Source organism: Amblyomma americanum, chromosome 9, assembly GCF_052857255.1.
Source record: "Amblyomma americanum isolate KBUSLIRL-KWMA chromosome 9, ASM5285725v1, whole genome shotgun sequence".
Taxonomy (NCBI): domain Eukaryota; kingdom Metazoa; phylum Arthropoda; class Arachnida; order Ixodida; family Ixodidae; genus Amblyomma; species Amblyomma americanum.
Window position 1 is genome coordinate 102,030,132 of NC_135505.1, and position 26,834 is coordinate 102,056,965.

The 26,834-nt window shown below is 42.7% G+C and overlaps 1 protein-coding gene across 6 annotated transcripts; it reads left to right on the forward strand.

Annotated features, from left to right (window-relative positions):
• The first annotated feature begins 1,179 nt into the window (after nucleotides 1-1,179).
• LOC144103910 (uncharacterized) lies at nucleotides 1,180-26,489 on the forward strand. 6 transcript variants are annotated; one of them, XR_013308368.1, is made up of 5 exons: nucleotides 1,180-1,384; nucleotides 13,581-13,740; nucleotides 16,258-16,303; nucleotides 19,733-19,829; nucleotides 20,672-24,981. XR_013308368.1 is itself a non-coding variant. In XM_077636627.1 (4 exons), the coding sequence occupies exon 4, from the start codon at nucleotides 24,697-24,699 to the stop codon at nucleotides 25,474-25,476; it is 780 nt and encodes a 259-aa protein (XP_077492753.1). In that variant the 5' UTR covers nucleotides 1,180-1,384; nucleotides 13,581-13,740; nucleotides 16,258-16,303; nucleotides 19,733-24,696; the 3' UTR covers nucleotides 25,477-26,489. The 6 variants fall into 6 exon arrangements, 5 of the variants coding, with proteins under 5 accessions (XP_077492753.1, XP_077492757.1, XP_077492754.1 ...); XM_077636627.1 differs by having other exon boundaries at nucleotides 19,733-26,489; XM_077636631.1 differs by lacking the exon at nucleotides 19,733-19,829 and having other exon boundaries at nucleotides 21,418-24,981.
• The last annotated feature ends 345 nt before the right edge of the window (nucleotides 26,490-26,834 follow it).

Below are 26,834 nucleotides of genomic sequence, written 5' to 3' on the forward strand. Positions count from 1 at the left end.
CAATTAGCGACAAGCGCCGGTCGTAGGCGATGTCAGTAGCCCGGCTGTCAAGTGTTTCTAGGCGAGCGATCGTATCGACGCTTCCTCCCACAGGTTGTCGCACTGCGTTAACAAGCACGGGTGAAACCGGTACAAAAGAGATGAGCTTATTTAATATAACTAAAGCGCAGAATGCGTTTTATGTCTTGAAAACGAAAGCTAGCTGTTCGTAGGCAGCGATGTAAACAACAGTATGAGTGCGGCCGTCCTCACCGGCGCACCGCTGGAGAAATTTCATGCTCATGCGGTAAATGTTCATTGGTGTACTATTACCTTCAAGCACTTACGTAGACAGAACACGAGCTATTTGCTAAACAAAGAGCAGGAAAAAGCGAGCAGCGGGTATCAAAATGAGCAGCCACAGAGCCGAAAGCAGACGCGCGGCTGTGGGCGGGGCGAAGCGATGGCGGCGGCCACGCCTATTGGCCGGTTCGGGCTGTGTTCGCGTTTCGAAGGCATTCCAAAATCTGGAATGTCTCCGCGGAGCTCCGTCGACTCGAATGGCATCTGAACCGAATGCCGTTGAAAAATTTCGGGTAGTTGGCAATGTCATCAGCGAGCACAGATTAATGAGATATTTTTCGTTTACACTTACCCCCAATTCCCAGCCGAGGTCTCAATATCTCCTGTTAGAGTGAACTCCTGTAAACAGGTGGTGAACAACATTTGAGATCGTGTCTCCCATCGGCCTCACATCCTTCTTTATTGGAATTTTAATGCTCGCAGAAAAGGAAGCATGCAATGAAATCATGCGCTATGTATTGCACACAAGAAATTTGCAGATGCCTGTGAATACTGTTATTCTTCATACATATATAATTGACCCCGATGAAGCAACGCTGTCTTAACTGCGTGATCGACGAAGGACCCACAACGTGAGTCGCGCACTTTGAAACCGGCTAGTTTAAATAGCGCGCCTTTGCAGGGGCTTGTTTGACTGGCAGCACGACGCCGCCGAAACTCAACAAATGGTCATTTTTTTTTCAATAAAAAGAGGCAATCAAAAAAATAAAATTTTTATGCTTCTAGTTTATGCCCTGTTATTTTTTAAATGAAAGGGTAGATTTTTGTACCAAAATTTTAGTGTTGGCACTGCGTACGCCTTGTTTTCAATGCACTGACGCGAGCCCGGCAAAGCCATAGCAAAGCTGCGGCACGCTGAATGAAATGTGTTGAGAACGAAGTTTGACGTGCTATTGTTTGTGATTACTGTCCTTTTCGTGCTCCGCTGCGCCTGTCGTATGTCTTTTTTATTTGCTTTCGATGCTAACGAACCATAAAATGGCTTTGCTCAGACACATCGGTGCAGTGCCGATGAACCTTGCACGCAATGAGCATCCTTTTGGTAAGTCCAGCAAGACGACTGGTAGTTCTGGGGAAGAAAAAGGTGGTGGGTGTTTAAAATGATTGATTTCTCGAATTTCAGCATACTTGCATGTCATGTGGGGTGTTCACTTGCGCTAGAAGGTACCGTACCGCAGCACGCTCGAGCGGGTCTTTGATTGAGATTAGAGCCGCTGGGTCTGAGACAATACTCGGCCGTTGGAAGGGCACGAGCTGCCTCCAAACTCCGCAAACACACCGTGCAGCATCGTCTCGAACTCTGCGCCCATCGCTCAGGGGCTGTAATAACGGTTCAGGACGCGCAATCCAGCGTTCATGTTCGCGTTTCCTCCGCAAATCGCTGTTCGAAATAGGCGGGAACGATTTACTTCGGGAGGTTAAATTACACTCAACTTAGCGGCCTGCATATGAGCTTGTCTGCGCAGAACTTATGCCAGAAATTCTTTTACTTGAAATTAGCATGAGCATAGTGTCCGCGGCTTTGACTAACAGTTCTCGCATCATCGAAACCAACGTCGGCTTTACACTCGCTGCCGACATCGGACGCAACATTTCGAGCTCCCATTTCAAGTGCGCGTCTCGGCATCTTAATCTTTTATGCTTGATCAGCGTATGCTAGCAGCTTTCCGGCTAAATGAAAATGTATGTTTTAAACGTGCCGGCTGCTGCTTTTCATTGTGAAGTGGAATGCTAATTCACTAGAAAGGAAGCTTTGTTGTTTTGCACAAATGGGAAGTTTTGCTTAAATGGTGCACTGTCCAACGAAAGGAAGGCGTAATGATTCGTTAGCTGAAGGTATCACATACTCGTTAGCCTGATCTTTGTAACTGCTGTGCACTGATGTAGGTGTATTAGCTGTTGGGTTTTCCTTGTGTATTTTTTTTCACTGATGAACTGAGCAGAGCCACATAAAAATGTGGTGCCTCCTATTTTCCATGCTTTTAGGGAAAGCACTGAGATAGGCTTGCTGATGGAGAGTCCATAGGGTCTTCCTTTGTTCTTGCCAAAATCTAAAGACAGTAGGTTTCATGTGATTGTCGACTGGATTTATACTTAATTCACTTTCTTCAGAATATTGTGAGTAGCCATTTGACTTTCCAGTGCTGATCCTTCTGCCTGTTAGGATCGTCATTTTGGTGGACTAGAACATGGATAAAGCCTGTTGGTCTATCTAATCCGCTGATAGCTGCCTGCCCTTTATAATCTATGTATGGTCCAACATGATGGGCTCTGTGGTGTGTATGAGTCATCTTATAGATGGCAGCTGCATCGTGTTGCTTTGATGCAGCCCAGCATTGTGCACTTCGCTGCAATGTTTCTCAGAAAGGGCAGTGGTAATTCTGTTCTGACATCTTTTGTGGAGTTCACTCATGCATTTTTGCATTGCTCAAATGATAAACATCGAAAAACCTTAAGGGACCTTCAGCATTTAACGAGAGCATTCAACCCTTGCTGCAGCACGTAAGTACGTGCAGTCAGTATAAGCAATATTTTTTTTGGGGGGGGGGGGGGTGGCCTAATCATTTGAGCATCTGCCTCTCATGCGGGAGGTGCGGGGTACGCTCCCCAGTGCTGCCGGGTACCCACCAGTGATACAATGGGTACAAGCCTTCCCCTGCCTGGTGCTCGGCTCCTTTAGAGTGAAATGCTTGGGAAATGGGTCTTTGACCCCACCTTGAGAAAAAGAAAAAGCCTTGTGCCATGGCGCTCTTTGGCCACAGGTGCCCTTGTGCCATAAGAATTCATCATCAATATTTTTTTTACGTGTACAAAATAAAGTTTTCCCTCTTGCATGTTGAGTTTTACTGTTCAGAACAAATTAGTTACTGTTAGGCAAAGCTGCAATTTGGCAGAGGCTTTTAACGGAATAGCGTTCAAGCTCCCATTCTGCAGAAAATCCTTCAGAGTCAGCAGTGTCAGGAGTGAAAAATTCCCGCAAAGGCAAGCTAGGTGGGCCACCTAGGTCACGTAACCTTTTGGCATCATCACCTCCTTCTCACCGGATTGAGAGCAAACTGACCACCGTAGCAGGTGGCAATTTAATGAATGATCGGGAAGAACATCCTGGGTTCCACAAGCCCCAACAGAGGCAGCACCTGCCATTGTAGGGCAGTGGTGCATTGCTTAACCGCTGCACTGCTATGCCAGGAGTGGTATGAGAGTCCCATGGATCTATGAATGTAAAGTCAAGAGTATCCGCTTCCACATATATGGAGATTTACCCATTAAACCTATTGCATCATACCCTTAAATGTCTTAGTTTTTTTAATGCGTTTAACAGCTTGATGTGCCGGTTATTACTGTCTAGCATGCTTAACATTGCAATTCTGTGTGCAAAACACAAAAGAAGGTTTATTTTACTTACCGCTAAAAAAGCTGTATAACCACAAAAAAACGTCTCCTTTGCTCTGCCAAAATGTAATTCTGTACGCTGGTGTGATACATATAATTTTTGTGCTTCTCAATTTAAAATGGCTCTGAAACAAACTAAGGAATCATAATGAAGTCACTCTTCCATTGTTGTGACTTAATAATGCTAAACAATTTTGGAACATTGTTACCAAATGGATAACTTTACAGTTCCCCTTAAAAATTCAGGTGGCCAGATAATATCATAAATCTACCTGGATGTTCTTAACGTTTGAGGGTGCTTTTAAAAGCAATATAGATATCGCATATCCTCATTATCCATGCTGTAATTTTTTTCTTATGAACCCTGTTGTAGATCCTACCACGATTGAAGAAATAAATGAACGTCTGAAGATGTCATCCCAAAGGGGCTGCGAAACACTGCTTGAATGGATGCCGGTTACACTTCAGATGGGTTCATGTGGCACAAATTCTGGCTCAAAAAGAATTACGAGAATCGATGTATAGGAACAACAATTATTCAATGAAGAAGTCTTAAAATACTAGCAAACAAAATGCTGCCCTCAACTCGATTTTTGCGCAGCTTCCCATTCCCATTTCACTCTCCCAATGACGACACTTAGCGCAACCAATCAAAGCAGCCTATCTGAGCACGTGGCTGAAGTTTGCACTCCATGGTTGCCTGTTCTCTTTAACTCGTTCATGCCAAGGCTGGCAGCGCCGTTTGCATGGTTACAACAACCATGTGAACACCCAGCTGACCCAGTGATGCCTCGTCACGTCGATGGCGCAGAAGGGAATACTGATCAGTGACGTACCCTTACTTACAGATCTGAACTCGAGGTACTGCAACGGTGTGACAGCCTGCGCAAGATATCAGACACGTTTAGCATAGCGCGTACCGCTACGGCTTACCACCTACCATTGCCCGTCGCTCCTAGCACGCTGGTTGGTCACAGCAAGCAAGGAACGCGCGTTGTTGACAGGAACGTAGCGCCATCTGGCGCCGCCGCACGGTGATCCTCCACACGCTGACAGTGTGCACTGCCTGCTAAATGTGAAATGAATGCATCCTTCCTTGGGACCAAAACGAACGCTTATAGAGTGCAATGGCTCGATCAGATCGATTCCGCAAAGCCGCTCTCAGATACATAGAGAGTAGCCATAAGTGTTGAGTGCTAGGTCTTAGGATGTTTACAGAGAGGTACAAAGTCCTTCGATGCAAAAATTAGCCAGCGCCTCTGGTGGTGTATTTTTGTTCTACTTGCTTTACAATGCTTTTATCTAGGGCAAACAAGTTGGTTTTGTTAATGTAATATAAAACACAAAAACTTGACAAAACATATCTCTTGTTATTAACACAATTTGCAGTATATTTACTCTTTGTCAGATCATCAAGCTCCCACTAAGTGATGTCATATTTGCTGCTAAAAACTGCCACAGTAAGATGACACTGTCAGCGCCACAAATTTGTTTTTGCGAGCTAATTAAAATATTAAAAACTGCAGCATACGCGGTACGACGGATGCTAATAGCATTACTATAACTCATTCTATGCCACCATCAGGCAAAACAATGCACTGAAAATGTGTTTCGGGGCCCCTTTATTGTGGTTATGGCAACATCAAGTCTAAACATCTAAAAAATGTGAAAGTGTACAGTGCTAATATTCTTTCTAGCTATTTGATCAATCACTTGAGTTTGGTTGTGTCCCCACTGATTGGAAGCTGGGCAAGGTGGTTCTAATTAACAGGTGTGGAGACATTCTTCTACTAACTACCAAACATTTAATTTATTAGCATCCCCTGTAAGATCATGAAACATGAAATCTTCTCTCACCTTGCAAGTTCCTTAAATTCATATTTTTTTCCCAGTCATACACAGTAAATGTTTCATTAAACATTTTCATGCAAGGCACGGCTTCTTTGTATTACACATGATCTGCATTTCATTCTTGACCAGGGTAATTGTCAGGCTGCACAATCTTCAACTTCTCAAACGTCTGACAGAGTTTTGCAACAATTCTTTTCAAATTCAGTAACCTTAATCTCGACTGTTATGTTGTTTTGTGGCTATAGTCTTTCCTTGCTGATCATTCTCAATTTGTGACTGAAAATCAAACTACCTCCCGTTTCTCTCCAGTGGGCTCGGGCATTTCCCAGGGTTCGCTTCTTGGGCCCCTACTTTTTCTTGGTTATGTAAATGATTTGCCTACTAACTTTGCTGTGTCTGTGTGTCTTCTTGCTGTTGACTGTTATTTACCATGAGATTAACAGTGACTTTCATGCTTCTCTTCAGTCTGATAGCAACCATGCTTTGGAATGCTGTAAGACATGGTGCTTGGAATTTAATATTTAAATATTAACCATTAACCAGAGTTTAACTTAACTAAGCGATGTGTGACGTGCGAAAGCATGGCGACGTAAATTGTGTCGCCACAATCAATACCATAGCAATGAGATATCTCAAATCACGACGCTATGCACAGCTTTTCCAGGGGTGGCCGGCACCAAATTTTTGGTAATGACCTAGGTCAAATTTGGAGGTTGTCATGTGTCAGGCACGCTCAATTATGGTTGGACATCGCTTTTGGTCCAAATTGGCCAAGGTCAAATTTCGGGGGTGGGTCTTTTGTTATTAGTGGCTTTTTATTTAAAGGAAGGAAAAGATGTTGCTCTCCACGGCATCTCCCATTGAAACCTGAAGCTCTTGAGCTGTGGCTAGCATTGGCAGGGCCAACTTTGGAAATGGCCTGGCCCAATTTTGGAAGCTGCTATCGTGTCAGGCACGCCTAATATGATTGGTCATATCAGAAATGGTCTAGCTTCGAGGATGGCCCAGACCAAATTTTGGAAATGACCTGGACCAAATTTGGAGGTTGCCATATTGTGCATGCTCAATTGTGACTGGGCCTCCTATTTGGTCTGAATTGTCCAAGGTAGGTCAAATTTTGGGGGCCACCTGGGTCAAATTGGTTGGTTCCTGCCAGATTTGGAGGTTGCCATCATTGCAGGCACATTCATTTTTGGCTGCATATCTATTCTGGTCCGAATGGTCAAATTTTGGCAGTGCCCCACGCAAAATTTGGATGTCGTCTTTTTGTCGTGAATACCCAAATATGATTGGTCTGGTTGGCCAAGGTCAAATTTCTGGGTTGGCAAGCCAAATTTCCGAAATTGCCCAAGGGAAATTTGCAGGTTGCCATTGTGCTGGGCACACTCAGTTATGATTGGACATCAATTTTGGTCCAGATAGGCCAAGATCAAATTTTGGCAATGTATCGACCGAAATTCTTGCTGCTTGGCATCACAGTTACTATGGCAACGGGAGATGCACAAGCAAGACGAACAAGCAAGATTTTTGCTCGGCTCTGATGTTTGTCTTAGTGTTTGCACATTAATAAGAATGAACACTTGCGTGTTTCTCAACATGACATTATAACAGCCACTTACGAACTTAATAATACGCCTCTGGAACACCTGTCATCGTACAAATACCTCGGTGTGCCTTCTCACCTCTCAGAAACTGCATTGTAATTTTATTAGTAACAATGCGAACCATATGTTAGAGTACCTGTGTCCCTGAGGGTGAATAGATAAACTGTGGTAGCACACACAGGTTGCTCTTTGATAAGCTTTCACTAGCACTATACTTGATCTATGGTTTTAGGGGAGGTGCAATCTAGTTATCGGGCTGTGCCAGTATTGTTACTACTACATGGTGTAAAGAGTTCGTATCCAAGGTTCATAGGACTTGGCTTGCGAACAATGGTTATGTGGTGTCTTTTTCAGCTTATGTATTCTAATTTAGCGTGACCATGGTATTGCTGTGGGTTCTGTCACATTGATTGTCTTAACAGTATTGTTTATCGCCACCAGCAGATAGCCCTATCTCGCTTTTTTCTCTACACGGGGCGAGTTGTCTCTCCTATGGCTGTTGAACAATACTGGTTGGTTGGCGATGATTTGCGATTGTGTGTGGCTAATTCTTCACCATTTAGGCATTCTTGGAAATATGCGTGCCTATTACCAGAAATATTCTCAGTTGTGCTTAAACTTCAATAAACTAGGACTGACAGACTCAGTAATTTCAGTCCTGACAGCTGCTTTAGAAGATTGTTGTTTTGAATTCTTTGTGGACAGTCTTCCCTACCAAAAAGTTTGAGTTCTACGCCAGCCTGCATGCACGTCATCTATGTTGCTACATGATGGCAAGTCTGCCAGGTACACATGTACGCGTTGTCAAGTTTTAAAAAACCATATACCATATTTTTCTACAGAAATAAAGAGCTTCACCTTTAAAAAAAAATAGGGTCCTCTGAAGATCCGGATCTTCACTATAATCTTTCTGGCTTGATTAACATTGAAGGGGTCCTAATGAACTAAAATTGGTTAATGCACTTTGTAGTTACTGGTTTAAGGCCAAGGTTGCAATGGTTGGTAAAACTGCCTTAGACAATATTTAACCTTTCTGGGGATATTTGTCAACTGTCTTGAAGTGCATTTTTTCTACCGTTCATGAAAGACAATGGACGGGAAGGATAGACACTACCTACATCAGACCAGTCACGAACGAGCGCTATAGCATGTGTTAAAGAGGTCAACACTGAATTTATGGACCCAATCTTTTTTTTCAGCACAGTGGAAAGTTTACTATCTAAGGTGCTGGATCCTGCAACGGTTTTGTTGGAAACTGTGTAGGAAATTTTTCCTAAGAATTGTTAAGTCTGAGCATGGGCTGTTTTTATCTACCCCGATGCTGGAAGCCATGGTTAGCGAAGCACAATGGCGATTGCATGTCGGCAATAGGGCTGTGACAACAGCTAATACAAATCTCTCCCGCCAGACACTAATAAGATATTTTAAGTAGTGTCTATTTTAGTTTCCACACCCAAAGCTGTTATGGCAGAGTGATGTACCTCTTGTCAACGAAATTCAAAACACTGTATTGCCATCTAGTTACAAAAGCAAAAGGCAAATGGTCAACAATGCAAAGGGAGCATTGCTTTTTGTTGAAGGGCGCACTAGAGAGAGTGTGAACTATAACAAGACATGAACACTCGAAAGAAAGAACGCTGTAGATTAAAAACAGATAAGCAGGATTTTATTGAGATGTGGTCTCTTGAGGGACTACACTGATAATGTCAGCTACTGCATTAAATTATGCTTTGTGTAATTGAGGCTTTCCCTTATGTATATTCTCATTTACTGTGTGTTATTTTGCAGGCAAGTCAAGATGAGGTCTCCTTGTTGCTAGAGGAACCACCTGTATGGATAACTGCTGCAAACTATGCAGATAATATCCTAATGCTCGTATCTTTTTCAGCTGTGTATCTGGCGCTCTTAATTTCTATTGACTGTATTCTAAGTTGGGCACATCACAATCTTCCTGGGTAATTTCTGATAATAACACAAGGGGTCTTGATTTGGCAGCACTTATATACGGGCTGCAGACAATTTTGGCGCCTACGTTTACGACTTTTTGTTGCATTTCTTTCCTGTTGAATGATTTCGGTTTTGGCCTTGTCGAGCTGCATGGATTGAGAGTTTTTTTTTGAGCTAAGATCATCTGCTGTGCCACAATAAACAGGGGTTTCAAACATACGGGGCTGAGAAAAGCAAATTATTCTCATATTTTCCTGAATACTCAATGAGTTGCGTATCCTGGGAGAATTGCACCCCAATGATCTTCTTGGGTGCTTGCAAAACAGACTGTGATTTATTCTCACTTATATACATTTTCTTGGGATCCTAATCACACACCCAATGAAGGATTGAGTTCGCTGCAGCATTTGATGTAAGCAGGAGCATGAAATGCATGAAAATGCAATGGCTGCGGTATCTGCCGCACCAGTTTGGGTCCACACTGCTCGCTTATGGAACTTATTAGAGCTACTACAACAGGCTTTCAAGCCAAGAAATCTTCCCTTCCCTGTCAGCTGCATTCCTTTTCACATTGTGATAAAATGTGTCTCTTTTCCAGTAAGAGAATCATTCTCTTGTACCCATTGCACATCTCTATCTTATAAGCACTGCTGCTCCATAGATAACCACTATTACTTATGGCTGTTGAAGTTAACTAAATGCCTCTTAAAGTCAACACTTGGATGCCAGTTTATTGTTGTTCAAGCTACAGAACACATATGCACTTCCGTTTGTGGTAGTTGGGTTTTTTTGCTTGCTTTTTCTGTCTTTGCTCTGCTTGACTACAGGTCAGTGTAGGGCAGGAAATACAAGCTCCCAAGAATGGACCTTTCAAACTGCTTCTAGCAGATGTCTTACTTTAGAAAGGCTCTAAATTCACATACCCTATTTTAGTATCTGGTAATGCATATGCATTAAGCTATAAATATAGAGATGCCTTTCAAACACTCAAGTGCCTGCTGCATTATGCGTGCTAAATGGACAACGCAAGTACACAATGCTGTTTTATGTTTGGAGAAATCTGGTCGTGCTGTGACGTTCTGTTCCAATTAGCAGGCATGATGACCAGTATTATGAGAACAAAGAGTACCTACATGCTTGAGAAAGAACCTTCGAAAGCAACCCACTGCTGCGAAATTATGCAGGACCTTAACTTCGCTTATTTGCGTGTGCAAAGTTAGGTGCTTAAGAATCCATCTGACTGTGTCAAAAGAAACATCCATGCCCGCTGTGCTAAAGATATCACAATTGACCTTGCATTTTAGCTGTTAGAAAATGTCAGTTTTGAAGATTTGTTCTCATTTTACTGGAGAATGTGATTTGCACTTTTTTTCCTGTCCAGATCCTTTACATTTTTTCCCGCAGAAGGAATAAAATGACAGAATCTGCGGTCAGATGTGGTTTTTGTGAATTCTCACTGCTGCTTTGTGCATTGTCATTTATACGAAAGCAGACCGGCATCGCTGCTTGCGGGATTTCTTTTTTTGTAGTGACTCCTTTGGTCTTCATTATTTTGCACGCCATTATTGAAAGCCAATGCATACAAAGTTCCAGAAGAAGAGACCTTCAATACCACATCTGGCAACTTACTGTGACTCCATTGCTTCATGCTCATAACCTGCATGCGTTGAAATAATTACCTTTTTGGTGCATCAGTGTTTGACGCATCAATTTTTATCTTAATTGTGCTTTGCAGCCTTGAATGGGTAAATTCTTGCTTACGTTATTCAGTATGAGTCCATCACTTTGCACTCTTGCTTTATCTGCTGGTTGGGGCTTTGTGAAGAGTGTAGCTCTGCAGATATTGTGCTCTAAGTATTCCGGGGTGAATTCTACGTGCTGCTGTTCACTGGTTTATGAGAATTTTTTTCCATTGCTAAAGAGTGCTCTGTTATTGCTCTTGGTTGCTCATTAACGACTGACCTTCTTCATGCGCATAGCATTACTGACTGTGTCAGAACAGTATTCGTTCCTTTGTGCATTCAGCCCGCACTCTGACATCTTGCATTCTGTTTTGAGCCATTTTTTTTTTCATTTATCTGCATGGGATGTACTGTGACAGTTCTTTCTTAGATTTCTCTTGATAGTGAATGCTCTTCTGCACCTCTGTATTTCTTTGTGTATAAATTTCAATTCATGGTGGTGGTATCCCATTCGGCATTGAAACTCTCTTGGCTAGCCCATGGAGATTCCCTGGACATCCTGAATGTCCACAGGACGTCCAAGGCTGTTTCATTGCCCATCAGGATGGACTTTCAATGAAGTTTGTGCTAGAATTTTTTCATTACCGGGTGAAGCTGTTTGAAAAAAATTGCTTGCCCAATGCTTCTGTTCTATTGATGCTGCACACTATTGCACAAGGCAGCTCCAGTTTTACCAGATTCACTTACCTGGAATATTTTTTTTTAGTTTTGCCCGACTGGGGTCCTTGCACAAGTCAGGTCTTCATGAATTATTAAATGCCCGTAAAAGAAATGTGTTGCTGCTGCGATTCTTATAATAATGTAGCAGATGGTGACAATTTTCACTTGTATTCACTATATCTTCCCGCATTCGCTCTCTGCAGTGGAGGCCTGCTCATATGTGCATCTGCCTTGTATGCAGGATGTGCGGGTTATAATCCCAGTCCCACTGAGCACCCACCAGTGATGCACTGTACAAGGTTTCCCCCTGACTTTTACTGGATGTATTGCTTGGAAATCGGTCTTTCACCTCACCATATGTAGATGAAAGTGCCTTGTGCCATGGTGCTCTTTGGCCAAAGCTGCCTTTGCTCCATTAAAATTCATTGTCATCATCAACTTCCACTGTCGTTGCTGTCCGATGACCTCCCCTCATCAGCATGTTCCCAGAGATTGCGTTCTTCTGTGCCGTCTGTGGTTTTGAAAAAGCCTGTCACCTTAAACCCTTCCAAGCAGTGCACTGTTTTACAAATTACCATCAAGTAGTGCATTGTGAAACCTGGTCATGACAGTTTATTCTCATTTCCTCTGATTTCTCATCCCAGAATTATAGGTGGGGGCTTACACGAGTAAATGTGGTATGCTATTACTGCACTCGAGACACAGGAGCGCGCATTCTCAGATATGCTGCTACTGACTTGGTTAATATCACGTTTGGAGACCCTGCAGGGTAAGCATCATGTTAGGGCAAATTGGCAACATTCCTAGGCAGCTGTAATCTGGGCTTTTCTAACAGTAGCCTTTATCTGAACGTTCTTTCTCATGTACAGCGCAAAGAGTGTAAGAGGTTCAGTAAAGAAAAGGAGTGGTGTAGCAATGTGTTGTGTCATTAAGCGTAACTGACACTTAGGAGTTGTTGAACCTGCACAGGCAGACTTATACTGTCGTTCCTATGATGCAAGTAATTGTGCAAGTGAACAGGTCAGTGAAGTGTGGCTGTTGACTTGAATCTGATATGTCTGAATTTGTAGCCAGCTGCTGGTTCCTTGTGAGCATAAGTGTAGTTCTCCTCTGCACATAGAATGAGAAGTCCGGAATGTTTGCTTTGAAATTAACTTTTTTAATCTCGCCCTTCTGAATTTCCATGACCCGCTACAGCTGTTGGACGAGATTGTATTCCCTATTCACCGTTTCATGCACGTAGCACAAAATGAGTTGTGGCTTCTCTAGACTTGTGTCTCAGTGAATATGATCTAGCTTTCACGTGCAGGCTTGAGCACTACGGATTGCAAACGTGGTAAATTTCATGGGCAGATCTCGGCAGGCTAGAATCTGCAGTTTTTCTCCATTAGTGCTTTCCTGAAGGTTGTCTTTCAATGTATAGTGTGAAGGGCACGGAAGCTGCAGTTCAATGAACCGTGGTGAATGACTGATATTTGCCTTTGATATTCTGGAAAATATTTTGTGTGATATGTGAGCTACTTACTGATCTGTCACCCCTGTGAGTTCTCTTCTTTGATGTGAAAACTTGTACAGGAGTCAATGCATTGTCAGACTTTTAGCCTTTGGCCTTTTTCTCCTCTTAAGCTCTCCCTGAGCAGAAAATTAAGCAAAAAAATGGGGACATGCTAAACATAGCTGACTGCCACTCGTTTAGTTATTAAGCTCACCCGGGTGGGCATCAGACAGTGTCTGTCGTAATGCCATTAATGCAACAGCAAGGACGAGAGGAAATTACTTTCCCTGGATTACAGTGGCTGCCCTATTTTGTTGGCAATGGTGGTATTTATAGCACCATAATTTTTTCTTCAACTGCATGCAGAAATTACTGGGGGCGTCTTGCGTCTGGTCTGAATACTTAAGGCTACCCTACTGATTAAAATTTTTCGTAAACATCCACAGCTTTTCATGAGTGTGTCCTCCACATTCATCTTGTATCCATAGCTCCTAGAGAATGTGGGCTGTTGGTTCTTGTATTTTGCTGAAAGTATTCTGTCCTTAGAATGCAGGTTCAGTTGTCACGCAGAGAGGAACTGCATCTCCTGACCAAGATTCTTCCCATAAAATGCACCCTCTCAGCCACTGCGTGGAACCTACTCCTGGCATGGGCAACCACCAGGATAAACCCACAGGAAAGAACCTGCACAAATGCACCCACTGCCGTAAGGAATTCAAATTCAGATCCCAGCTAGTGGCTCATCGAGTCTATACCAGTGACTGCCCATATCAATGTGGCCAGTGTGGTAGCAGCTTTGCATTGAAGACTAACCTGGTGGTACACCTGCACACTCACACTGGTGAACGTCCTTATTGTGACCATTGTGGTAGCAGCTTTCAGTTTAAGGGTAGCCTGGTTGTCCACATCCGTACCCACATGGGTGAAAAGCCGTTTCAATGCCACCTGTGCCCCATGGCCTTTGAAGATAGTTCAGGCCTTTTGAGGCATGTGAGATCACAAGGGTGAAAAGCCCTTCCAATGTGACTTGTGCAAAAAGACATTCACTCAGAAGCAAAATTTGAAACACCGCAAGGATGCAATGCACAAAGAATAGCAGTGGGCCATGATGCCCCTTATCAATATGTTTAGCTGGCTGCCGTTTTGTGTACAAGTTTATTTCAAGTTCGCTCATTAATATCACTGCCCCTATAATTGACACAGGAAAATCTCTTGTGAAAATCTTTGTGTTTATTCAAGCACTGTTAGTGGCAGGGACAAGTGGGTGTTCAGCATCAAATTGATATGTCTTGTTTTAGTCGCCAGGTGTTAAGAGTATTGTCTGGAACAAAAACTAACAAAAAAATTTCACCAACATCTGCATCTTTGTCAGAGCATTGTGTCCGCTGGATATAAGTTGTGTGTTGTGTAATATTTGTCGACAATGAGGTCACCACCATTTTCAGTCTGTTTTCTTGGCCTGGATATCAGCTGTTTGTGATCATTTCACTTTGATTCAGCTATATTTGTGTTGGTGCTCCTTGAAAACGCTCATGTATTCGTTCAAGGTGTTCATGATAATAAGCTGCCATGGTATATGGTTATTGAAAAATGAAACACTCTACATATTGCAGATGAAAAATATTGTAATCTTGTAGTGTATTGTAAAGCTCCTAATTTAGGTCACTTGTGTGAAATTGCCTAGTGCAGATTTGGATTTACTGCATTTGCCATTACAAAATGTTGAATGTATTCTGGCTGTTTTTAAACTCACTTACTTGGCATATTGTGCATTAAAATTCAAAAAGCAGTGCAGTTTTTTGGTTAGCCTGCTTCAGAAAGGTGCCGTTTTTTTTTTACTGTTATACTTCAAACATCCTTAGACATCATTGTGTCTTGCATCTAGGACCAAATTTTTATTGCTGTCTTCAGCTCTCAGTGCTGTTCCTCACAACAAGGCCATTCTGTCTTTGGCATTGCTTTATAGTGGCACGCCTTCTCTTAGTAATAAAGGGGTAATTACTCCTTGGCATGCACCTATGCAGAGCCTTCAGCTACAAATGAAAGCTTACAGCCTCTGCAGAATCCTTGCAGTTAAAGAAAATTCGTCCTAGTTTCAGGGTTCGAACCTGGGACAACTGCTTCTCTGGAGCAGTCGCTCTGCCAACAAATTTTCCTTAACTACGAGTGAGCGCTTCAGGGGCTCAGTGGTTACGGTGCTTGACTGCTGACCCGAAAGAAACGGGTTCGATCCTGGCTGTGGTGTTCGAGTTTTGATGCAGGCGAAATTCTAGAGGCCCATGTACTGTGCTTTTTCAGTGCACGTTAAAAAACCCCAGGTGATCAAAATTTCCGGAGCCGATCACTACGGCGTCCCTCATAGCCTGAGTCGCTTTGGGACGTTGAACCCCCATAAACCAAAGCCATAAACTAGTGTTAACTATGAGGCATCTGTAGAATCTGTACAGCTTTTCATTGTAGCCGTAAGGCTGCAATTGTGTTGATGGCAATGACATATTACTTCCTTATTAGAATCTGCTCCACCTTAGGGGATTCCCCTCAATCATTTGTCCATACTGCAGTTTTGTTTGTTGCTTGGGAGAAAATTGGTTTTTCGTGGAAAGGAAATGGCGCAGTATCTGTCTCATATATCGTTGGACACCTGAACCACGCTGTAAGGGAAGGGATAAAGGAGGGAGTGAAAGAAGAGAGAAATAGGTGCCGTAGTGGAGGGCTCCGGAATAATTTCGACCACCTGGGGATCTTTAACGTGCACTGACATCGCACAGCACATGGGCGCCTTAGCATTTTTCCTCCATAAAAACGCAGCCGCCGCAGTCGGGATCGAACCCGGGAACTCCGGATCAGTAGTCGAGCGCCCTAACCACTGAGCCACCGCGGCGGGTGAAATTTTTGAATTTTTTGTTCTCCCAACAACCGCCCTTTTACATAGACATGCCATTGCATACATCCATTCTATTAACAAACTATCATATGCTTTTCGGTAAATTAAAAAAAAAAGATAACCCGTTTTTTATTTGTTGCACATTGTGCAGTCCTCCCAATGTTTTGCACTGTTAGTATTTGAATCTCACACGCAGTTGTGCAGCATGTGCTGCCTGCACTTTTGCAGGTAATTATTTGTGGGCAGCACCATGGGGCATGCACAGGTGTCGGTCTGATCGATTTCAATAAGACACTATAAAAGGTATACTCATGCTATCATCTTTTCCATACTTCCAAGGTGGACTGCCTGACTGGGATGTCAACAGTTGTTCATTCAGGTTCAAGTAAGTGACGTATATATTTATCCATAACTGCAGTTGGGTTTGAGTAAATGAAATTGGTATCTTGCAATATAGACTGCCTTGCACCTTATGTACTCAAAGAACGATTCCAAAGCATGTCACAGTTACAAAACCAGCTCTGCACACACGATGCCCTCTCTGTGACTGCATAAAAGGCAGTTTACATGTTTTTCATTTCTGCAAATATGATTTCGTGATAAAAGAAGAGGGTGGTAAGCAAAGCATCGGCATGAACGTCATGGTTCTTGTTCGCTGTTTTAAAATTGAATAGACTAAAGAAAAATTACTTCTGACTGTGCAATGCAAGACGGAGGGCTTCCAGCATACAGCCCACACACAACCTTGAACTGTTTCATCATCACAAATGATGTTAAATGAGAGCTCACACACTTACTAGCATACCAGTTCACACACATTGCCAGATCATAAAAGTTTGATCCACTTACATCACAGAATGACGATCTCTCCCCAATCAACCTTGAACCACCACTGTAGTTGCATGCTGAAATACACTGCAGTGTTACATTACACAATGCTTGCCTTTTGCACAGGCGCCTTTTGCGCTTTGCCTCAATCGAAATGTGGCCGCTGCACTTGGGTTCCAACCCAGGGACTTCGGCTCAGTTGCTCAGCGCACCAACCACTTACCCCCCGCTGCAGGTAGACCGATAGCGGAAGGCTTCAGAATAATTTTGTCCACCGGGGGGATCTTTAGAGTGCAGTGACAATGCACAGCAGACGGGTCCCTTTTGCCCTTCATCTCAATTGAAACGCCGCCGCGGTCGGGTTCGAACCTGGGGACTTCGGCTCAGTGGCCCAGCATGCTAACTACTTAGCCACCACAGCGGGTAAACCCATAGTGTAGTACTCTGGAATAATTTTGATCACCTGGGGGATCTTTAAGGTGCTGTGACAATGTACAGCACACTGGTGCCTTTTGCGCTTCTTATTATCGAACTTTGGTCTCTTAAAATCCAAATTATGAAAATTTTGCTGCCTATCATGGTATTAATTTATGGCCCAATACGTGTCAGTTGATGAATTTCAAATTGTCATTAAGTCACGCTTACGTTGCAGGGTCACAACTGACAGGCAGTTTCCAATCAACAATACCTTATGTACAGATAAAACTTCCTGCTTCATAAGATATATATAGTTAATTTAGGTTCTCCATGCAGTCTTCATAGTGTTCATTTGTATTGAAACATGCCCATGGCAACCATGCTGGAAACTGTATGATGACACTAGCTGCATCGACATTAGCACAAAATTCGTGTGTCACCGGTTGTTCCGGTTCCACAGTGGTGCTTTACGTATTCATTTTCGTGTGTTATTAGTCTGTGAGAAAGCAAAGCTTCGCAGAAAAATCTGTATGTCCACAGAGAATGTGTAATTGTGAGTGACTTGGGGAATGTCACTTTTGCATTGTACGGCTGTAAAAATGTGGTTCGTCTTTGTGCACCACCGCAAAGTCAGGACAGTTTTGGCCTTGTTCACGCCTTAACCTCTAAAGCTGGAAAAATGTATAGCTGCAATTGCAGACTAATTCGCTTCGGTGAAACTTGCCGGTGTTATTTTTTTAAGCCGGTTATTTCAATACGTGCATCTGTGAAACAGTTAAACACAATAGAGGCTCCAAGGGTGGAACTGACATTAACCTATCTAAATTCATGAAGAGTGTGTCTTCAGCCAGGACCATCTCATTGACTTGGTCGCCACTGAGCTTTCCACACTTTATTTTTCTTGTAGCGTGCTTTAGGAAAAGATGGCAGGTGCGTGGAGATCGCACCATTCACAGTTTTTGGATTTACGCATTCTTCTGTGTCCTTAATTGCAGCGCAAATGCAACAGTTAGTCCTTTCGAGTTGCTGTGAAAAGTGGGATATTTTATTAAATCTGTAGCGGTATGTCTGAAAACAGTTCACGGTGTACTATTGTGACTTTTGGAAGCTGGTGAGCCATATCTCGATGGCTGCAGCCAGCAGCTTGCGTTGAAAACATACAAACAGCCACTAGTCACTGCATATCACTAGGAATTTGTATATAGAGGTCGTCCCCCTGTGCATGCTCGCGTGGCATACAACTCTAGAATATTTTCCATGTCCTAATAGCCATGACCCAGGAATGAAAAATGCGTGCTACCCTTTGATTGCACTAAGCGGTCTAGTTCAAAATGTAAGGCTACCTGCCATATTGAACAAAGCTTATGTCTGTTATAAGCTGGCACCTATAATGGGCATTCCCCACATTTAGCCGTTGCGTGTTTGTCTGTATGTTTGCTTGTCTGAAGCCTGCCTTGTGCCAGATGGCTCAATGGTTGCTGCCACCTGCTCACTGGGTTGTGGGGAACCTGCCCAGTTTGTGTGTGTGTGTGCGTGCGCATACATGCATGCACACACACCTAGCAACCTGCCGACAGTGACAGGTTCGCAAGAGGCTGCGCGTTAACAGCCCCAAGCAACCCAAGTCACACCGATGGCAGGACCTGCCATGGCAGGGCAGAGGCACCTTGCTTAACAACTCTTCCACTGCACCAGGAGTAGTACGAGGACTTCTAGGGATCTATGAATGTAATGTTCAGAATGATAATTCCTCATATCTGGGCATTAATCCATTATAGCTATCCAAATAGCTACCTCCCATGAACACCGGAAAAGTGAAAATTAAAGTGGTAGAGCACTTCAATCACCTTACTGTGCTGAGTGTAAGCTAAAGAATGACCTATTCAACATATATGCTCATTAATTCTGTAACCCTCTTGCATCCTACCCTTAAGGCGGGGCTAAAGTGTCTGCTGCAGTTTTTTTCCAATAGCAATACAGTGAAAGTTTTCTTCCAGCTTGTAGGCTTTTTGTCATGGGACCACTTCTGTACATAACAAGTGCAGGTAACGGCACTTTGCTGCTGGGGTACGAGCTGCATATCATGTTATGACTGCATATTATCGACTATCCTTCCGAATTTGTCTCGGAGATGATATCCACAAAAATAGCTTTGCTTTGAAATGCATAAGGGATGTTGTGCTGATAAAATAGGCAACAGCTGCAATACGTATGATATGCAATTTAGGTTGCACTCTGCTGGCTCATGGCACTTCCTTGATGTGGTGGATCTTAGTTTTACCTTAGCCAGGTGTCTGCATCTGAAATCACATCAGCGTTCCCTAGATGCATCACACCACGGGTCTCGTATGCGTGGGAGTTGTCTCTCTGCTGGCGTGGGTTGATCGCAAGATTAAATATATTCTTGGATTTTGATGGCTGCAGCTGAGACATTAAGAGGCCATGGTGCCTCTTGATCACACTAAATATTCTCTGCCTTACCCATGCACAAGTGGCTGCTTTTAAACCCTGCTTTGTGTAACTGACACTTTTCTTTGTGCACATTCTGCTTTTGTGTGTTATTTTGCAGGCAAATCAAACATAGCCAGAGACAGTCTGCTAGATGATAGAGGAACAACCTGCATGAACAACTGCTGCCAAACTGTGCAGATAATATCCTCGTGCTTGTATCCTTTCAAACTGTGTCTTAAGCTCTGAATTTCTGATGACTCTGTTCTCAGTTAGGCACATCAGAATCCTGCTGGGTAATTTGTGACGAAAACGAGAGGTCTAGATTTGCAGTGCCTATATACTGCTGCGGACCACTTCGAAGTTTACGGTTACTATCTTTGGTTGGATTTGAGTTGTGTTTATTGCTTTTACTTTTGGCTGTGTTGAGCTGAATTGATTGTTTTTTTTTCATCCGAGATAATCTGCTGATCCTGCAGTAAACAGGGGTTGCAAAAATACATGGCTAAGAAAAGCAAATTGTTCCCATATTCCCCTGAGTACTTAATCAGTTACGTGTCCTAGAATTTTGGCCTGATGATCTTCTTGGGTGCTGGCAAAACACTCTATGTTCATTTATTCTCACATGTATGCCTTTTCTTCAGGTCTTAATTACACATCCAGTGATGTAGTGAGTTTGCTGCATTGTTCAATACAATCGGGCAGATTTACTTTGGCAGGCATGAAAAGGCAATGCTGCATTACGTCATGCAATTCTATGTCCACTCTGGTGGCTTATGGAGCTTGGTAGCTGCATTTTAACAGGCCCTTTCACACTATGATAAAATTTATCCCTTCTCCAGTAAATAAATCATTCCATTGTACCCAAAGCATATCTCTAGCTTATAATCACTGCTGCTCCACAGATAATTATTACCCATGGCTGTTGAAGTTAACTAATCTGCTCTTGAAATCAACACCTAGATGCTATTGTATGATTGTTAATGTACAGGACACATAGGCATTTCTGCTAGTGGCATTTGGGTTTTTTCCTTACTTTTACTGTCTTTGCTTTATTTAGCTTTCCAGACCAACGTATGCCAGGGAATAGAATATGCCAAGGATGAACCTTTCAAGTTGCTTTCAGCCCTTACATTCTGGGTGTCTTACTGTTGAAAGGCTGTAAATTCACATACCCATTAGTAGTATCGGGTATTGCATAAGCATTAAGCCATAAACATAATGTGATGCCTCTCAAGCATGCAAGTGCCTGCTGCATTGTACGTGCTCAGTACACAAAGCATATAAACAATGTTGCTGTGCCTTTGGAGTCTCCTGCTTGGGCTACTGTGCTGTGTTTCAAAGAGCAGGCATGAGGACAAGTATTACGAGGACAAAGAGTGCATGCCTGAGAAAGAACCTTTGAAAGAAACCGAGTGCTGCGAACTGTGCAGAAACTTACCTTCATTTACTTGCATGTGGGAATTTAGGTGCACGAAAATCCATCTCGCTATGTGAAGCTATCCTGACCAGCTGTGCTAAAAATACCACAGTTGACATTGCATTTTAGCACGTTAGAAAACATCAGTTTCAAAGTTTGTTCTCATATTTTACTGCACAATGCCAGGTGCACTTCCTTCTTGTTCAGATCCTTTCAGATTTGGTGCCTACAGAAGTGGTAAAATGACAATGTGCAGTCAGATGTGGTTTTTGTGAATTCTCACTTCTGATTTGGGCATTGTCATTTATATAATAGCACTAAGCACCGCTGCTTGTGGGATTAGTTTTTTTTATAATTACCCTCCTGTGTTCTTCGTTATTTTTCAGGCCATGATTGAAGAGCCAATGCATACATGGTTCCAGAGGAAGAAACCTTCAGTTCCGCACCCGCGAGCTTTCCATGACTCCATTGCGTTGAACTCAGTGCATTGTGTCTATGGCCAGGGTGGAATCGAAATGGTTTTCATGTAATTGTCTGAATCACAGGGATCTAAATGCAAAGGGAAATGGGCATCACCCTGAAAGCAGAAATCTTGTTTATTGAACTTGTTTCGTAAGCAATATATTTCTTTCCACAGGAATGACAACGGGTTTGGAAATGAGAGGGAATAACGGGAGTAATAGATGGCTGCATAGGGTTCTTTTCAGCTGTTTGTGGTGCTGGGGGTACCATGTTCTTTATTTTTGGCTCAAGTGTCGTAGAACAGAAGCCACTGGTGCACTTTGGTTGCACGTTTTTCATTGAGCTCTCACTCAGGTTCCCATGTCAGTCGTGGTGCATACAGAGCACCTCACGTGCACAGCGGTCAAGCAGACTCTCCGACCTGTGTACTCTTGTGATGTGCACTTAGTAGTAGCAATAGTATTAGAATCACATTATTTGGTCACTCAGTATCAAGTGTTAAGAGGGGAGGCCTGGCGCATGAGGGCCAGCTCATCTTGCAGTGATCGATGGCAAGCCAAGCACCCCACGAGAATAAGGAAGAAGGGGAGGCAAGCGGTCTGATTGGCCGTGGGACATTACAGAAGACAATGAATCAACTTGGCGAAAGTTTTAGAACAGTTTTTACATTCACGAGTTGTACACTGCTGCAAGAAAGTCTGTGCCGGTGTCAGTCGGACGTTCCATGTCACTTTATAGAAAAAACTGCAGCTCGAGCTCACCATTTGGAAAAAAAGCTCACTGGTTCCAAATCTTTATGCTGAATTAAGAATACAAATAGCAGACTATAATGGCTTTATTTTAGGTGCTAAATTTGGTGAATCATACCCTATTGAGTGTTTCAAAATAAGATTACTTGATCGCCATTGTAAAACAACGTGTCACATCATATATCAGAGTTCTAAATGGAGTTATGATGGACAGTGTTTAGTCGTTCTCTTAAGCCTGCAATTTGATTTCATTTCTGCCATGTTATGTTTCCTTTTGTCTTTCACTCAGAGCAGAAATAGAGGTGAAAATTGCTTGAGTTGAAATAACCTTTTTGGTGCATCTGTGTTTGGCATAACATCAATTATTGTCTTGATGATTGTGCTGTACAGCCATGAATCTGGAAATTCTAGCTTACGTCAATCTATGTGACTCCACCACATTTCACTCCTGCTGGCTGGGGCTTTCTAAAGACTGGAGCTATGCAAAACCTGTGCTATCAGTATCGTGTGGTGAATTCTACACATTATTTTATTTGTAACTGTTCACTGGTTTAAAAGAATTTTTTTGCATTGCTGAAAAGAACACCTGAGATTGCTTGTGGTTGTTCTCAAATGACAGACCTTCTTTCCTCATGCACATAGCTCACTGTATTCAAAACAGTATTCGTTGTGTGCATTTATCCTCACTCTGACATCTTCCATGTGGTTTTGTGGTGTTTTTAATAACAGGCGATACTTGGCTGCATGAAGCGTACTGTGATGTAGAAACTCTTTAGTTTTCTCAAAATACTGATTGCTGTTCTGAACATCTGTAATTCATTATGTATGGGTTTCGATTCATTATGGTGCTGTGCCAGTGTGTTGTGTCATTCATTGCATAACTGACACTCATGAGTTCATAGCCTGATAAGGTAGACTTGCACTATCTTTCCCATGAAGCCAGTAATTGTGCAAGCTAACAGGTTAGTAAAGTGGCTTTTGACTTGAATCCAATATGCCTGAATATTTAGGCAATCATCAGTTTTTATGAGCACAAGTCGAGCTGTCCTGTGCACATAGAATTAGAAGTTAGGAATGTTTGCTTTGAGACTCTCTTTTTTATGAGCTGACCCTACTGAATTTGCACAGCCATTATACGAGATTGTATTTCATATTCGCCTTCTCATTTATGCGACACAAAATGAGCAGTGCCGTGTGTTGACTTCTGTCTCAGTGCATATAATCTGACTTTCACATTCAGGCTTTCATCAGGGACTGCACACATAATGCACCTTATGTGCAAGAACTTGCCAGATTAAATTCTGCAGGTTTTCTCCTCAAGTTCTTGAAGGTTGACATTCAAAGATGACTATGAAGGATACTGGATAATTATTTCACTGAACTGTGGCGAATGATGGTGATATTTGCATTTGCTATTGTGGAAGGTATTTTGTGTGATATGTGAACTACTGATCGAGCTGTCACTCTTGTGAATTCTGTTCCGCCAAAATTTTAGCCTTGGCCTCCTCATTGACACTGTCTGAGGAGCAAATAAAGGAAAAAAATAGTGATATGCTAAGCATAGCTGATTGCCACTCGTTTAATTAATAAAGGACTATAGACACCTAACTTTGGTGGCATGTTTTTTCTACAATGATGTGGAAGGTACTACTACGCATGAATTTCCCCATGTGTTATTCACCTACAACTGCTAAATCATTGATCATATTTTTCTGTCATAATGTTTCAGTTTCATTTCAATAGCTGAACGATGGCTGTGATGGTCAGTGTGTTTTTCTGTCGTGGGAGGCATGGAGAAATGCCGATATAACCACCGCTTCATTGTTATAATTCATTATAGTGCTGAAGCCAGCCTTCCTCAAGAGCCAGAATGACAACGAATGCGGAATCAGAGATTATATCTGTTTTTTCATACCTCACGCAACCTATAACCACACTAACATTAGAGTGCTCATTCAGCTATTGAAACCAATAACTGAAATTTCATTATAAATTATTTAGTGGTCTTCAGAGAATACCAGGTGGTAATTCATGTATAATAACGCCTTATGCATCATTACAAGCAAGAAAGCACACATCCAAAAGTTAGATGTCTTCAAGCCCACCTGGATTGACTTGAGACACTGTCATGTTGCTAGTAATGCAATTTCAAGGGTGATAGGCAGTGACTGCGTGGATTACAATGGCTGACCTATCTTGTTGGCAATGATGATATTTATAGCAGCCTAAGTGTTCTCTTCAGCTGCGTGCAGAATTCGCTCTAGGGAGGTCTTGCTACTAGCCTGAATTCTCTAAGGCTAACCTACTGAATAAAACTTTTAGTAGACATCCACAGCTTTTGATGAGTCTATCCTCCACGTTCATCTCGTATTCCTAGCTCCAAGTGAACTGTGGACCGTTGGTTCTTGTATTTTACTGAAAGTATTCTCCCTTTATAATGCAGGTTCTGTGATTATGCAGACCGAACACAGTGTATCTCCTGGCCAAGATTCTTCCCATCTCACTCATTGCATGGAATCTCCTGGCATAGGGAGCCGCCAGGGTAAACCCACAGGAAAGAACCTGCATGAATGTACCCACTGCAGCAAGGGATTCAAACAGAGATCCCATCTAGTGATGCATCTCCGAGTCCACACCGGCGAACGCCCATACTACTGTGAGCACTGTGGAAGGAACTTTTCTGGAAAATTCAGCCTGGAACGCCACTTACGCACTCACACTGGTGAACGTCCTTATCGTTGTGACCAGTGTGGTAGCAGCTTTGCAGCCAAGAAAACGCTGACAGAACACCGGCGCACTCACACTGGTGAACGTCCTTATCGTTGTGACCAGTGTGGTAGCAGCTTTGCAGTCAAGAAAACCCTGACAGACCACCGGCGCACTCACACTGGTGAACGTCCTTATCATTGTGACCACTGCGACAGCAGCTTTGCATATAAGGGTCACCTGGTAGTACACCTGCGTACTCACACTGGTGAACGTCCTTATCATTGTGGCCATTGTGGTAGCAGCTTTTCAGTGAGGGGTCAGCTGGTGGCGCACATCCGTACCCACACGGGTGAAAAGCCCTATCAGTGCCATATGTGCCCCATGGCCTTTATAAAACACTCGGGCCTTGCAAGGCACGTGAGGTCCCATAAGGGTGAAAAGCCCTTCCAATGTGACTTGTGCCAGAAGACATTCTTTAGGAGGGCAACCTTGAAACACCACAAGGATACAATGCACAAAGAATAGCAGTGGTCCATGATGCCCCTAATCAATATGTTTGCTAGCTACTGTTTTGTGTTCTAGCTAACAAGATTTTAGCTGAATACCCTATGAAAGATGTTGGTAGCTAACCTCTGTGTTTGGCTACATTTCTATTTTTGGGTTCATTTTGACAGACTCATGAGATAACATTTGCTTTGCCTTTAGATAACACACAGAACATCGGACTAAGTCTTTCCTGAACAACGATTGCGAGCCTGCTAAGCTTGTAAACTTGCTTGAGAGTATATAAAACAATGGCATACAGGCATGGCATCACTATCTGTTGAAAAGAGACCTTGAAACACTATACCCAATATTTACGGCTGGTGCCAGTTGTCAGCCTGGCTCAGTGAAGCAATTTGGGGGAGTCAAAACGCGCACAACACTTCTTTTTAATCTTGCCGTCTGAGTGGGTTATAATAAGTGACATTCGTTTTAAGTTCGCTCATTGACATCACTGCCCCTGTAATTGACAGGACATGAATATCTGCTCCTGTGAAAACTTTTTGTGTGTTTATTCTAGCAGTGTTAGTGGCAGGAACCAGTGGGGACAAATAGGTGTTCAGCCTCAGAATTTTGTGTTTTGTATTAGTTTGCGGGCATCAAGATTTCAGTGTTGCTTGGAACGAAAACTAACGAAAAAAGTTCGCCAGCATCTGCCTCACGATCCCTTAGAGCATTGTCTCTGCTGGATATAGTGGCATTACATGTGTAGACTATTAGGCGCACACCATTTTCAATCATTTTGCTTGTCAAAATATCAGCTTTTTTGTGTACTTTGAGTCTGCTATCTTTGTTTTATTTGTGTTGCTTAAAAAGGTTTATCCATTCTCATAAGCTGCAATGATCTGTGCTTATTGAAATAGAAAATAATTACATATTGCAGACAAAAATATTGTAAACTGTAGTGTATTATGAAGCTCCTAATTTAGGTCAATTGTGTGAAATTGCTTAATGCACATGAGCGTTCATTTGCCATTACAAAACATTGAATACATTCTTGCTGTTTGTATGACTCACTTGACATAATGTGCATTAAAACTCAAAAACAGTGCAGTTCTTTAGCCTGCTTCTTCACAAACCTGCGGTTCATATTTTTCACTATCATACTTCAAGCATCCACAGCCATCATTGTGCCTTGTATTCATGATGGAAGTTTTATTGCTCTCTTCTGCACTCAGTGCTTTTCCTCACAGCAAGGCTATTCTATCTGATGGAATTGCTTCCTTTTTCAGCTTCCTTGAAAACCTCGTTGAAGCTAATTAGAATATTAATCAGATTAATTAGAATAATTAATCGAAGTATTAGAATAATTAGTCGTGGTCCGGGATTCAAACCCGGGA

What these genes read in the sequence shown, in the direction of transcription:
- LOC144103910 (XM_077636627.1), top strand. Translation starts at nt 24,697, where the DNA reads ATGCAGACCGAACACAGTGTATCTCCTGGCCAAGATTCTTCCCATCTC.